We start from the raw sequence: 16,366 nt of genomic DNA, 5'->3' as shown, positions 1-16,366 counted from the left end.
CAAATTATAATTTTTATACAAAAGTAAAAGATAAAAATAAAAATATACAGAATGAGCACATCTCCCCCATGTTGCATTATATGACTTATCAATACAAATCAGGAGGGATTGCAAAGGAGAGGTCCTTGGATCTATCTTAATGAACTGATAAGAGCAATTCAAACTGAATGAATAAAAAGCATTGATTAAACCCTGGGGATACATATAGCAGAGTGAGCATTACCTGCTCTCAAAAAGCTCATATTTCAAATAGGATACATCCAGGAGGTTTTTAGATGCAACTTAGAAGGAAGGGTCCTACAGTTCCAATTGTAATGCAACTTTTTCAGTTACTTCTATTAATGAAACCCTATCAGTATCTGATATTGAAAGATTTGCCAGTTATTTTGGTGATGATAATTTTCAGTAGTTGTGACTACTTAAAAGGGTGAAGGAGGGAGGGATAGGGTCTACCATACCTACAGATGAAATTTTTAGTTCATATCCATCAATCAGTCAATAAATATTTATTAAGTGTCTATTATATGGTATTTCTCTTTGCTGGGGATATAAATGGAGGCAAAATCAGGCCCTGCTCTCAAAGAGTTTGCAACCTAATAACTGCAACATGCAAATATATATATATATATATATATATATATATATATATAAAGCAAACTATATATATATATATATATGATAATAAATAATTAACAAAGGAAAAAAAGAGTGGTTGGGGAAGGTCTCCTGTTGAAAGTGGAATTTTAGATTTTAGTTGGGACTTAAAAGAAATCTTTGTCAGTTGTCAGAGCAGAAGAGAAAAGAGCAACGAATAGGGAACAGTCAGAGTTGAAAGATGAAGGATTAGTCCATCTCTTCAAGATCTGTTCCCCTTGATGGCAGCTATAATGACTGGATTGAAAATGGGGCTAGTAGTCTGAGGGGCACTGATTTTAGCAAGTTTTCTGGGATTAAATGTATTAAATGCAGGTGTTTGGTGTAGATGATGATATGGATAATATTCCCCTCTACAAGGATTGCCTTCTCCCAAATGACTATGAGGGCCATGTTAGATGCCAAGATATGATGGTATAGGGGCCATACTATTTGAGTATAAGTGATTCATATAATGATAATAGCTTATATTTTTGCATTTATAATTTCTAAATTGCTTTCTCTCAGTACATTCATGATAAGTAAGCATAGATATCCATACCCATCTTACAGATGAAAAGAACTGAGGCCAAACTTGGTTTTAAGTGACTTGACTTTGGTTTAATATTATTTATGGTTGCAAAAATCTGCAATTTGAATTTTGAATTCAAAGTCAGTGATCCCTTTAATACACAATACTCAGTACTAATAGTTTAGGTTAAACATGAGGCAGTGAGATGGTTGAATCTGGAATCGGTTCCCACTTCAAATCCTGGGCCTCACACTTAGCTGTATGACTCTGGACAAGTCATTTAATCTCAGCCTCAGTTTTTTTAGTTGTAAAATAGGAATAATAGTGTTCAGTATTGTTGAGGGTAAACTATGGTAACATTTGGAAAGTATTATATAAATGCAAAGGAAAGCTAGATACAGCAGTGGATAGCATATTAAGACTAGAGTCAGGAATACTCATCTTCCTGAATTCCAATCTGACCTCAGACACTACCTGAACGATCCTGAGCCAGTCAGTTTTTTCCCTCAGTTTCCTTAGCTATCAATTGAGCTAGAGAAGGAAATAGTAAAACAATCCAGTATCTTTACCAAGAAAACACCAAATGGAGTCGCAAAAAATTGGACACAACTGAAATAACTGAACAATAACATTACAAAGAAATTGTTATTATCAGTGAAGGAAGTATCCAACCAAAAGATTCTCACTATTTTGAAATCTCAGGTCAAAAGCAGAACATTTTAAACAAGGGAAAGAAAATAGCTAAGTTTTAGATTCTGAAAAGAAGAAATGCAGAGTAGGAAAGAGCAAAATATAAGGAAAATGTGTGAAGGTATCACTAATAACCTCCAAAAAAGGAGGAGGAAAATAAGGGAAGATATACAACCAAGGAAGTCAACAGAACCTTGATCCAAATCATCTTAGAGCAGGGAGGTAGGAGAGAGAAGGAAATCCATGGACTGAAACAAGAATTCTTAGACCCCCAAATTTTGGAAGTGCAGCCAAATTATTGTAACTCATTCTCAAGCATTCTGAGTAAACTTGATGTGAGAAGAAAGAAATCAATACTCCTGAGCCCCTACCAGTGTGCTTCCCATTTACATAAATCAACCAATATGACATTATTAACTCTTATACATGAAATATTTATTAACAGATGAAAAAGCAAGTATAATCATAACACGATTGTACCAATAAATTTGGAAAATATTCTTTCAAAAAAACACACAGTATGAAGGAAAATCAGCAAACTCACAAAAGTCATATATACATATATATATATATATAAATGAGTAGGGAAATTTAATTGAGTAAAGAAATGTGCCTGGAAAACTTGTAACTATGAACCTCAGCCTTTGATATCCTTCCTCTCTTTAGAGAACAGTCTGCAACATATGTCACCCATTATAATTGCTTCTCTTCTGGGTTTCTCACTCTGCTGCTAGATGACACAGTTTCTTTAATACTCTCAGGTCACTGAAGCAATGTTAAGCTCTTTTGGTAAACAAAAGACTTTTAAGCCTGGAATCTACAGAGATTCCTAGATCTGCTTCCTTGGCTAAGCACAGGCACTGAGGCAATGTTACAATCGTTCAGTAAATACTAATTCCCGTAAACCTGGGAATCTGTCAAAGCATACAGATCTATCCTCCCAGCTTTCAGAGGCTCCCCACTCTCATGCTATAGATATAATAAAAGGGAATAAAGGTAAGCCTCAGAGGAGTTTCCTCATTCTTGATCTATAGATAGTGAAAGAAAGTCAGTCAGTCTTTACTCCATTACTTGTTTTCTATCCAACAAAATATTCTTTTATTCCCCTTCCATCAACTCCAAGAATACCACCCACCCATTTTATCAGTTTGCTGTGTCAACTACAGAGCTTATCTTTCCTCAGCTGTTCCCAACCAGGGTCAGCTTCTATCTGTTATTTAGCTCCATTTACTTCTATGCTTTCTTCTTTCTTCTAATGTTTTTCTAGACAGCCTTTTTTTTACTAGTCGTTTTATCACTATAAGAAGTCAGGCTCTTAGGCTATAAAACTGCAAATCCACATTTCTGACACATATAAGACACCACGAGTTGATAAAGTTCTTCAATTCAGTTCCCAGCAATAAATTTAAAAGTCCTAAAACTAATCATATGTAAATTACCTTTTGGGAAATAATGCATTTCTCCCATATTTACCAATGATCAATATATTTGCCTGGTTTCATCCAATACTATCTGGGTCTTTCTTCAGTATGTTAATCTGAAGGGCTAATTTTCATGCAGTTCTTTTCAGAACAATCTATATTTTTATTCAAGCTATTTTCCTCTTTGTTTATCATCAAATGCCCCTTCTCTTCTCCTTTTCAGTGAGGATCTTTTTCTCTTCCTACAGATTGCATCTTTCCCTGCAAATTATATTTTAAATATTAATAGCTAACATTGATAATATAGTACAATAATAGTAATAATGATAATAATAACACTATCTTCAAGTCACTATGCTAAGTAATTTATGATTACTATCTAATCTGATCCTTACATCAAACCTGGGAACTACAATAATAGCTGGGTTCTATAATTACTCCCATTTCACAAATAAGGAAACTGAGGCTAACAGGGCTTAAGTGATTTGACCAAGGTCACCCAGTTAGGAAACATCTGATGTCAAATTTGAACTCACATTTTCCTAATTCTAGCTCAATAACCTCTTTACCACACCATAGAACTGCCAATATGGAGAACTGAGAGGTTAAGGGATTTTCCCAGGGTTACATAGCAAGCATTGGATCTAAGTTTTCCTGACTTCAAGACTTCTTTTCCATTATGTCTCATTAATGGCAATAGAAATAATGATGCTGCCAAAATTGCTTATTTAGTCATTATAGACTTTCCTTTTTCAAAATATATTGCAACTCTCCCAAAGTCCAATTAAGAGACAGTTTAATGTAGTAGAAAAAGCATTGGACTAGAAGTTGGGAAACAGATTCTAGTCACTAATTCTTTTTGAGATCTTAGTCAATTTACTTAATTTCTCTGGGTCAAACCAACAAGTGTTTAAGTGCCTACTATGTGAACAATACTGTGTTAAGTGCTGGAGATGTAAATGAAGAAAGGTGAGGGTAGGTGAAGGGGAGTCTATGTCTATCATAGTCTAATGGGAAATACAATGTACAAACAACAATATACAAACAAGAAAAAGATGGGATGAAAAAATGCAATCAGAAGGGGGAAGGCACTAAGATTAAGGAGGACTTTAAATGATTCCTTTACAGAAGGTAGGATTTCAGTTAAGAGTTAAAGGATGTCAGGGAAACCAGGACCTGAAGGAAATAAAGAAGGAGAAATTTCTATGTATGGAAAAGAGAGAGCAAAAATACAGAGTTGGGAAATGTAACATCTCATGGGAGGATCAGCAAGAAAATTGTCACCCAATAGCAGTATGTATTGGAAAAGAATCTCATGGACTGGATTAAGGTACAAGATGTCTGAAAAGGTAGGAAGTGGCCAGATTAAAAAGTCAAATTGAAGATTGTATATTTGATCCTGGAGGTGATAAGGAACTATTGAACTTTGTTGAATAAGAAGGTAACAGGCCTGTTTGAACTGTGATTAATGAAAATCAATCTGACAGTTGAGTGAAAGATGAACTAGGGTGGGAAAAAAAACACTTGAGGTGAAAAGATCAGAATGTTTTTTCAATAATCCAGATATGAGGAGATGAAAGCCTGCACTAGGGTGGCAGTAGTGGCAGAGGAGAGAAAGGGCCATAATTGAGGAATGTTATAAAAGGACTTGACAGCTTCGTAGGTTATGAGGAGAAAAAAAAACAGTGCTGTGCTGGCAATTGTTTAATAACCAGTTTTCTGAAAATAAAAATGCTCAGTCAAAATATTTTAAGTTTAATCTTCATCATTATCCTTTTTTCCATAAGTTTATTTTAATAGTATTTTTCCAATTACATGTCAAGACAATTTTAAGCATTCATTTTTACAAGATTTTGAGTTGCAAATTATTTTCCTTTCATCTCCTCCCCCTTCCAAAAATGATAGGCAATAGGTGCTATCATGTAAAACATATTTCCACATTAGTCACAGTTGTGAAAGAAGAAACGTGTCAAAAGGAAAAAAAAAACATGAAAAAGAATAAAGCAAAAAAAGTATGCTTCAATCTGCATTCAGAGTCCATCAGTTCTTTAACTGAATATGAATATTTTCCTTCCTAATCCCTTCGTCCTTGTATTGCATCATTTTGCTGCCAAGACAAGTTGTCATTCACAGTTGATCACCACTGAAACTGTGTATAATATTTTCCTGAGTCTTGTCTTTTCACTTTGCATCAGTTCATACAAGTCTTTCCAGCCTTTTATGAAATCTGATTGCTTATCATTTCTTATTGCATGATAGCATTCCATTACATTCATATGCCAAAATTGTTCAGCCATTTCTCAATTCATGGGTTACCTCTCAGTTTCCAAAATTTTGTCCACATGAAAATTGGTGCTATAAATAGTTTTGTCCATTCTTTTCCCTTTTTTATGATATCTTTGGGATGCAGAACTAGTAGTGGAATCTCTGGATCAAAAGAAATACACAAATTAGTTGCCCTTTGGGCATAGTTCCAAATAGTTCTCCAGAATGGTTGAATCATTTCCCAGTTCCACCCCTCATTCTCTCCAACATTTATAATTCTCTTTTTTTGTCATATTAACAAATCTGATAGGTATGAAGTAGTACATTAGAGTAGTTTTTATTTGCATTTTTATAATCAAAAGTGATTTAAAATAGTTCTTTACAACCTTTAGATAGCCTTGATTCCTTTATTCCTTTCCGTATCTTTTAAGTATTATTAATTGGGAATGAATTGTATTATTATAAATTTGATTTAATTATATATTTGAGAAATAAAGCCTTTATCAAAGATACTTTTCAGTAAAGATTGTTTCCTAGTTCTCTATGCTCCTTCTAATCTTGGTTGCATTGTTTTTGTTTGTGGAAATGTCTTTTAATTGGATATAAGCAGAATTGTCTATTTTAAAATTAATAATGTTCTCTACTAATCTTGTATGGTCATAAACCTGTAATTAGCTTAGTTTCTCTTTGGATGCTCTCTGGGGTACACCACCTCACACTTATCAGATTGGCTAAGATGACAAAAAAGGAAAACGATCTCAATGTTGGAGAAGATGTAGGAAAAATAGGACACTAATGTACTTTTGGCAGAGTTATGAACTGATCCAATCATTCTGGAAAGCAGTTTGGAATTATGCCCAAAGGGCAATAAAACTGTGCACACCCTTTAATACAGCCATACCACTATTAGGTCTGAATCCCAAAAAGATCATTAAAATGGGAAAAGACTCACATGTTCAAAAATAATTATAGCAGCTCTATTTGTATTGGGAAAGAATTAGAAATTGAGAGGAAAACCATCAACTAAGGAATGTCTGAACAAGTTATGGTATATGAATCTTATGGAATACTATTGTTCTATAAGAAATCATGAGCAAAAGGACTTTAGCAAAGTCTGGAAACACTTGCATAAACTGAAGCTGAGTGAATAGAGCAGAACCAGGAAAACACTGTACACATTAATTGCAACATTGCAAGATGAACAACTATGAAAGATGCAGCTCCCCTCAGCATTTCAGGGACCAAGGACAATTCAAAAATATTGTGATGGAAAATGTCATCCTCATCCAGAAGAAAAAGAAACTATGGTGTCTGAATGCAGAGCAAAGCATACTATGTTCACTTTTTAAATTTTCTTTTATGTTTTGCTTTCTTTCTCATGTTTTTTCCCTTACCTCTAACTCCTTTTTCACAACATGACTAATATAAAAATGTCAAACATGATTGTACATACACAACTTTTAACAGACTGTTCACAACCATGGGGAAGGGGGAATAAAGGGAAGGTGGTAAAAAAAATGGAACTTACAAATGTATAAATGGAAATATGTTGAAAACTACTTTTGCATGAAATTGTAAAAATAAAACTATAAAACAAATAATTTGGATGCTCTACCACATTGGTACATATATATTTAGTAGTGATATTATTTCTTTGTCTATGGAACAACTTAGCAAGATGTAGGGTTTTTTCCTCCTTATCTCTTATATTGTCTATTTTTTTTCATTTGCCTTATCTGAGATCAGGCTCGTTATCTCTGCTTTTTCTTTATTAATTTTAGTTGAAGCATCATAGATTCTGCTCCAGTCCTTACCTTTACTCTATGTATCTATTTTTCAGGTCAGTTATTTTGTCAATGGTATATTTTACATTTTCTTCTATTTTTTCATTCTTTTGAATTTATTTGATTCTCAAGGTTTCAAAAAGTTATTAGCTTCTACTTGCTCAATTCTAACTTTTAAGGCATTGCTTTCCTCAGTTAACTCTGTACTTCCTTTTTCCATTTGACCAATTCAACTTTTTAAGGAATTATAGTCTTTTTTTTTTTGGAGTTGCTTTCTTCAGCAGAACTTTGTAGATCCTTTTCCAGTTGGTCACTTCTACTTTCTTAAAAAGTTGTTTTCTCCACTTTCAGCCAAGATGGCAGAGAGAAGACAGGCACAATTCTAAAATCTCCTGATCTTCCCCCATATATGATATGAAACAAACCTCTTAACAGAAATCTGATAAACCAAAACCCAGAAAGAAAACCAAGAGAAAAAACATCTACCTCAGGATTTGTCTTCCACAATCCTGGGTGTGTCCAGGCACAGAGGGTGGACTCTACTGGGAGCAGGTGACCAGTGAGAGCCATGGATCAGCCTGATTAATGGCAGGCCCAGGAGCCAGAGGACCCGAGAATGGGACCAGACTGGCTTGATCATTGGCAGAGCTAGAGCCTGGTCCACCAAGGAGGCTTGGGTCAACTAGGGAGTAGAAGCGTTGGTGTTGGCACTGACCCTTGGGAGCTTGCCGGAAGGACTAGAGGGAGAGTTCTGGTGCAAGAGAGCTCTAGACATCATCCCTGGGCTCTTCTGGTCAGGAGGAACTCAAAAGTCCAAGCCTCCATTTCAGCTGAAGCCTCTTCCCACAACAAAAACAATTACAGACCTTCTGCCTCAGGCTAAAGCCAAGCAGCAGAACCATAACAGCTGACAATAGGAAGAGTGATCACTTCACCCCAGGGCATAGCCCACTATTGATCAAGGACAAAAATATTTAACAGCTTCAATCACTCCCTCCAGGCCTCAATCAAAGTCATAGATACTCCAGAGAAAGCAACCAGCACTTCCTACTGGCCAGCTGAAGATATTACACTCAGTGAGTAAAGTCTCTAGGGATGCCAACATCAAACTTCTGTGAACCAGCCCCTCTACAATTCAAGGTCTTAGTAAAATGAAGAAAGGGCAGCAAAAGGATGGTCCATAGAAAAATGCTTGGAAGGAAAAGACCCTAACTCAGAGAGAACTAGAACCTCAGAGAAGAATATGATCTGTGTCTCCAGCACAGAAAAACTTACATGAAGAAATAAGGAAGGAGTTTAAAAATCAATTTGGAAAATTTTGGGGAAAAAACCCAAGAGAAGATTAACACCTTGCAACAAGAAAATAAATCATTGGAAAATACAATTGGACAAATACAAAATGAGAATAATTCTCTCAGATCCTCATTTGGACAAATACAAAATGAGAAAAGGTAAATAAAGAAAACTCTTCTCTAAAAAAAAGAATGGAGTCTTTGGAAACTAATGACTTTATGAGACAGCAAGAGCCTGTTAAACAAAACCAAAAAATAGGAGAAAATAGAAGAAAATATAAAATACCTCATCAGCAAAACCACTGACCTAGAGAATAGATTGAGAAGGGACAACCTGAGAATCATAGGTCTTCCTGAAAACATTAAAGAGGAAGAAAAGCCTGGACTTAATATTACAGGATTTAGTGATGGAAAAATTGCTCTGATATCATGGAAACAAAATATATTGCTCTCTTCCAGAAAGAGATCCTAAAATGAAAACACCAAGGAATGCTGTGGCCAATTTCCAGAACTATCAGATAAAAGAGAAAATGCTGCAAGCAGCAAGAAAGAAACAATTTAGATACCAAGAAGCCACTGTAAGGATGACACAGGACCTGGCTGCATCAACATTAAGGGATTGAAGGGTCTGGAACACAATATTGTGAAGAGCAAGGGAGCTTGGAATGCAGCCAAGAAGCCACTATCCAGCAAAGCTGAGCCTTCTCTTTCAGGGGAAAAGATGAACATTTAACAAAATGGAAGACTTCCAACAATTCTTGATGAAAAAAACAGAGCTAATAGAAAATTCGGACATCAAACAAGAGTTTCCAGAGACACATGAAAAGGTTAAAGAAGGGGGGGGGGAGTTAAAGAAAAAAAACTGCAATCCAATAAGATGAAACTGGCTATATCCCAGCATGAAAAAACAAGTCTCATAACCCAAAAGAATTGTAACTCTCTCAGAGGAATGATGGACATTCATGACTTATCCATGAGACTGCTACCCAATGGGATAGAACTGGCTATATATCCTTACTTGGAAGGAAGACTCTAATAACTCAAAAATTGTAATTCTATTAGAGACAATATACTTAGCCAGAAGTGATAGATACTCAGGATTTTCTAGGACTCAGATAGAATGATATAAAAACATTTCCTCCTTAAAAGAGGGATAGGAAGGAGACAGGAGGAGGAAGGGTTATTGAATGGGGAAAATCTCATTACATTAAGAACTACAAAAGACCTGCGATAATAGAAGGGGAAAATGGAGGAGATGAGAAACACCTGAATCTTCCTCTCATCAGACTTGGGTTAAAGTTAACTTATATACATATTCAGTAAACTTAAAAAAAAAATCTTACCTTTCAAGTATTAAAAAGGGAAAAGAGGAGGGGGGATAGAGACAGGGAGGGGGAGAAAAAAGGGGTATGACAGAAGGAACAGAAGGGAAAATGGAAAAAGGGAAAGGGGAAAGAAAGGGGAAAGAAAGGGTAGGGGTTGGATATAGGAGGGCAAACACACTGAAGGGGGTGGTATTCAGAAACAAAATACTGGGGAATATGTATAAAGGGAACCAAGTGGGGAATACAAACAGAGGGAAGATAGCATGAAGAGCAATAAAGAGTTATTGATTATAACTTTTAATGTGAATGGGATGAACTCTCACTTAAAACATAAGCAAATAGCAGAGTGCTGCTTACAAGAAACTCATTTGAAGCAGAGAGATACATAAAGAGTAAAGGTAAAAGGTTAGAGCAAAAAATATTTTGCTTCATTGAAGTGAAAAAAGCCAGGACAGCAATCCTTATCTCAGACAAAGTAGCTGCAAAAATAGATCTCATTAAAAGAGATAAGGAAGGAAACTATATCTTCCTAAAAGGTAGCATATAACGTAAAGTAATTTCTATACTAAATATGTATGCACCAAATAGTATAGTATCAAAATTCTTAGAGGAGAAGTTGAAGGAGTAACAGGAAAACAAAGAATGCAAAACTCTACTGGAGGGAGACCTTAACCTATCACTTTCAGATTTTAAAAAATCTAACCATAAAATAAACAAGAAGGAAGTTAAGGAGGTAAATAGATTGTTAGAAAACCTAGACATGATTGACTTATGGAGGAAACTGAATGGGGATGGAAAGGAATATACCTTTTTCTCTGCAGTACATGGCATTTATACAAAATTTGACCATGTACTGGGCATAAAAACCTAATAATTAATTGCAGAAAGGCAGGAATAGTGAATACATCTTTCTCAGATCACAAATCAATAAAAATCATATGCAATATTGGGCCAGGGAGCTATAGACCCAGAAATAATTGGAAACTGAATAACCTCATTTTAAAGAATGAGTAGATCAAACAACAAATTATAGAAAGAATTATTTTATCCTAGATGACAATAATAATGAAAGAACATACCAAAACCTATGGAATTCATTCAAAGTGACAGGGGATATATTATGCCTTGAAATTTTTACATGAATAAATTAGACAAAAGAAGAAATCAATGAACTAAATACGTAACTAAAAAAATTAGAGAAAGAACAAATTAAAAACCCCCAATTAAATACTAAATTAGAAATTTGAAAAATTAAAGAAGAAATTAATAAAAATTGAAAGCAAAAAAATTTAATTAATAAATTAAACCAAGAGTGGGTTTATGAAAAAAAAATATAAAATTGATAAAACTCTTGTCAATTTGATTGAAAAAAGAAATAAGAAAACCAAATTGCTAGCATCATAAATGAAAAAGGTGAAGTAACCACCAATGAGGAGGGAATTAAAGTAATAATTCAGAATTATTTTACCAAACTCTATGCCAATAAATCTGACAATCTAAGTGTAATGGACAAATATTTTTAAAAAATATAAGTTGCCCAGGTTAAATGAAGAGGAGATTAAATACCTAAACAACCCTATCTCAGAAAAAGAAATTCAGCAAGCCATCATTGAACTCCCTAAGAAAAAATCTCCAGGGCCTGATAGATTCACAAGTCAATTCTTCCAAACATTTAAGGAACAATTGGTTCCAATTATATATAAACTCTTTGGAAAAATAGGGGAAGATGGAACTCTGCCTAATTCTTTCTATGTCACCAATGTGGTTCTGATACCTAAAGCAAAAAGAGATAAAACAGAGAAAAAAATGATGATGAATATAGATGCAAAAATCTTAAATAAAATCTTAGCAAAACAATTACAACAAGTTATCACTAGGATAATATGCAATGACCAATAAGAATTTATCCCAGGAATGCAGGGTTGGTTAAATATTAGGAAAACTGTTAGTATAATCCATTATATCAACAACAAACCTATCAGAAATTATATGATCATATCAATAGATGCTGAAAAAAGCGTTTTGGCAAAATACAACACCCATTCCTACCAAAAACACTAGAGAGTGTAGGAATAAATGGACTGTTTCTTGTAATAATAAGCATTATCTTTATGAAACCATCAACAAGCATTATATTCAATGAGGAGAGGCAAGAAGCATTCCTAATAAGATCAAGTGTGAAATAATGATGCCCATTATCACAACTACTATTCAATATCATATTAGAAATGTTAGCTTCAGCAGTTAGAGAAGAAAAAGAAATTGAAGGAATTAGAATTGGGAAGGAAGAGACAAAACTCTCACTCTTTGTAGATGACATAATGGTATACCTAGAGAATCCCAAGAAATCATCTAAAAAAACTACTGAAAACAATTAGCAATTTTAGCAAAGTTGCAGGATATAAAATGAACCCTCATAAATCCTCAACTTTTCTTTATATGACTAGCAAGCTACAGCATGAAGAGCTAGAAAGAGAAATCCCATTCGATGTAACCTCAGACAGTATAAAATACCTGGGAATCTATTTGCCAAGGCAGGTTCATAACTTTTTGAAAACAATTACAAAATACTTCTCACACAAATTAAATCAGATTTAAATAACTGGGCAAACATCAACTTCTCATGGATATGTCTAACTAATATAAGAAAAATGACAGTTCTACCAAAACCAAACTATCTGTTTTGTGCCCTACCAATCAAAATTCCAAAAAATTACCTTAATGGGTTAGAAAAAGTTCTTAGTAAATGCATATGGAGAAATAAAAAGTCAAGAATTTCCAGGTATTCAATGAAAAAAATGCAAAAGATGGTGACTTAACCTACCTGATCTAAAATTATATTATAAAGCATCAGTCATCAAAACTGTCTGGAATTGGCTAAGAAATACAGTGGTGAGTCAGTAGAATAGACTACATACAATAGCAGGAAACGATTATATTAATCTGCTGTTTGATAAACCCAAAGGGTCAAACAATTGGAATAAAAACTCTCTCTTTGATAAAAACTTCTGGGAAAATTGGAAGTTAGTATGGAAGAAACTTAGATTAGAACACCTCACAAACTATACCAAGATAAGATCAAAATGGATACAGAATTTAGACATAAAAAAGTAATATTATAGAAACCAAGAGGGATGGGAATTCAGGGAAGCCTGGAGGGATTTGGGTGAACTGATGCTCAGTGAAATGAGCAGAACCAGAAAAACACTGTACACCCTAAACCAACATGGGGGCAATGATCATTGGACCTGATAGATTCTTTCATTCCATCAGTGCAACAATAAGGGACAATTTGGAGTTGTCTGCAATGGAGAATACCATCTTATCCAGAGAAAGAATTGTGGAGTTTGAACAAAGACCAAAGACTATCACCTTTAATTTAGGGAAAAAACTGATATCTTATTGTCTGATCTTGCTATCTCTTATACTTTATGTTTCTTCCTTAAGGATATGATTTCTCTCTCATCACATTCAATTTGGATCAATGTATACCATGGAAAGAATGTAAAGACTGGCAAATTGCCTTCTGTGGGGGGTGGGGGGGGAGGGAAGTAAGATTAGCAGAAAAATTGGAAAACTCAACATAAATAAAATCTTTACAATTAAAAAAAATTCATTTCTCTTTCCAAGTTGTTGACTCTTTTACACAAATCTCTTTTATCACTCTCATTTCTTTTCCCAGTTTTCTTTCTGCCTCTCTTATGCGATTATTTTCTGGGTTATTTTGAAAGGCAATGGGATTAAGTGACTTGCCCAAGGTCATACAGCTAGGTAATTTTAAATATCTGAGGTCAAATTTGAACTCATGTCCTATGGACTCCAGTGCCAGTGCTCAATCCACTGCATCACCTTGCTACCCCTCTTAAATGATTATTAAGCTTCTTGTTGAGCTCTTCCATGAGTCCTTTCTGAGCTTGGGACCATTTTGCCCATAGCTGTTTTGACCTTGTTATCCTCTTCTGAATTTATCTTGATCTTCCCTGTTACCAAAACAACTTTCTATGCTAGATTATTTTTTGTTGTTTTTTAATTATCTTTTTTTTTGGTTTTTATCCTTTCCTTTAAATTTGAGTTCTGCTTCCTGAATAGAAGGGGCACTGTCTCAGAATTTTTTGTACCATGGTCTGCAGACCCAGGTGCTGCACGGATGTTACTCTAAGGGCTCTGGGGGACCAATATGTCAGGTGCTTCTCTGATAGAACAGAGCATGGATGGCTTGTGCTTCTGGATGCCATGGAATCTGACAATTCACCTGGTACTGAACTGAAGTTCTAGTCTAATGTGTCTAGCATGTATTGAGTTCAGTGGAGTATTTCAGCATTTTCCCATTGCATTCTCCATTGCATATCCCCTACACTAAAGCACATGGTGCTCAGTCATCTGCCCCAGGCTATCCTGAAGCACTTAGTAGTTCTTGTAGCAGGAGTCTACCATTCCCCTGGCTATGCTGAGGCACAGGAGGGGTCTCGGTGCTGGTGTCTACCTGCTGCAGTGCACTGGGACTTAGATCTCCCAATGTTCTGCTGAGATGTGTGGTGTTTTTTTGTTGGGTTTTTTTTTTTGTTGTTTTTGTTTCTGTTTTGTTTTGTTTTTTGCTGCTGCTGCTTGTTGGAATGCTTCCAGTTCTGATCTGTGTTTCCTTTTATTCAAATTAAATGGACATTTCTTGCTGATCTTCCAAGTTTCTAAAAAGTTTCTAGGCTAAAAGATTGTTTCATTCTATTTTTTTGCTGGTTCTACTGATCCAGTACGTATACTAGAATAAACAAATCTTCATTTGAAGCATTTGCCAATTTCCAAAATGTAAATACTCACACTGAAAATTTTACAATCTTACTTCGAATCAGTTCAAGCTGATTGCAGTCCCTCCACTCCCTATGTGAGAAAGTGAGGAAGTGAGGGTGACACCTAAGTCAAGAGCCACAGTGACCAGAATGATAGGGATGGCCTTCATAGTAATGGAATTGTTAAGAACGGGGAATGGTTTGAAGAAAAACCCCACTAGATCTCAGTTTCCTCTTCCATAAATCAAGGAGTTGGGTTCAGTAAACTCTCCTTTCCCTTCTAGCATTAATATCCATTCTTCTAGATATAAGCAACTTACATTGATAACCTTTCAACATGGAGATTGGTGTGCATTAGAAAAGCTGGCCAAGAACATATCCAAAAGACAACTTAGGAAGAATCCTTGGCAGAACTACTATTACCAATAATGCTAGTTTTTATCATGTGGGCAATGACTATTCCTGGTGAGAATGTTGTTCCTTATTTCAGGGACAAAGGAAAATAAAACTGACGCATAATCGAGATATAGTAGAGGTGTGAGGATTAAACTACCTGGACATCTGTTGGAGTTTTTTGCCTTATTAACAATTTTCACCTAAAAAATGAACTAAAATTGTCTACTACAGTTCCATGGGGTAGATCTAGAAGTCATGAGTGGGAAAGAGAAAAGTAATTTTAACTCAGTAAGAGAAAAAGTTTCCTTCAAATCAGAGTTGTTCAAAAATGAAAACAGCTCCTCGTCCTCCTCTCCTCTTCCTCCTCTCCTCTTCCTCCTCCTCCTCCTCCTCTTTGGCCTCCTCCTTCTTCTCTTCATCCTCCTCACCATCACCACCATCCTCCTCCTCCCACCGCTGCTCCTGCTCCTGCCGCTGCTGCTTCTCCCCCGTTCCCTTTGAGAGGACCCTCCTGGTGCCTCTTTTGTGAAGCGGTGGCTGAGGAGACCCCGGACTTGCCATGGCCGACGAAAAGCCAAAGGAAGGAGTCAAGACTGAAAACAACGACCACATTAATTTGAAGGTGGCAGGGCAAGATGGTTCAGTGGTGCAATTTAAGATTAAGAGGCACACACCACTTACTAAACTAATGAAAGCCTATTGTGAACGACAGGGTTTGTCAATGAGGCAGATCAGATTCCGATTTGATGGGCAACCAATCAATGAACCAGACACACCTGCACAGTTGGAAATGGAGAATGAAGATACAGTTGATGTATTCCAGCAGCAGACAGGAGGTGTTTACTAAAAAGAGAACCTGCAACTGTACTCCAGAACTGTGCTCCCAAGGAAAACAATCATTCACAATTAGAAAACCAAGATTTGGTTCATCCACATCCTGACTACTGCAGTATAGTTTTCTCTTTGATTCCCTTCCCCCATTCCTTTATTGTACATAAAGTAACTGGTGTATGTGCACAGGCATAATGCGTAATTTTTTTTTAAACTAAATGGCCGATGGTATGTTTTGATCAACATCAAATAGAGATGGGGAGGGGAAAAACAAACTGGTTCTGTGAAAATATCCCTTTTCTCCATTAGTGGTATGCTCATTCAACTTTTATCTTTATATTCCAGTAAGTTATTTTGCTCTCACTGTTTAACAACAACAAAAAAAAAAACCACAAAAAAAATCCCTGCATACC

At 35.5% G+C, this 16,366-nt stretch overlaps 1 protein-coding gene across 2 annotated transcripts; it reads left to right on the top strand.

Annotated features, from left to right (window-relative positions):
• Nucleotides 1-15,681: 15,681 nt before the first annotated feature.
• On the top strand, nucleotides 15,682-15,969 carry LOC141513490 (small ubiquitin-related modifier 2-like). 2 transcript variants are annotated; one of them, XM_074223364.1, is made up of 2 exons: nucleotides 15,682-15,835; nucleotides 15,893-15,969. In XM_074223364.1, exons 1-2 carry the CDS (start codon nucleotides 15,682-15,684, stop codon nucleotides 15,967-15,969), a joined length of 231 nt encoding a protein of 76 aa, XP_074079465.1. The 2 variants fall into 2 exon arrangements, with proteins under 2 accessions (XP_074079465.1, XP_074079455.1); XM_074223354.1 differs by having other exon boundaries at nucleotides 15,682-15,969.
• Nucleotides 15,970-16,366: the final 397 nt, after the last annotated feature.

Source organism: Macrotis lagotis, chromosome 1, assembly GCF_037893015.1.
Source record: "Macrotis lagotis isolate mMagLag1 chromosome 1, bilby.v1.9.chrom.fasta, whole genome shotgun sequence".
Taxonomy (NCBI): Eukaryota; Metazoa; Chordata; class Mammalia; order Peramelemorphia; family Peramelidae; genus Macrotis; species Macrotis lagotis.
This window is presented reverse-complemented; position numbering and strand designations above follow the sequence as displayed.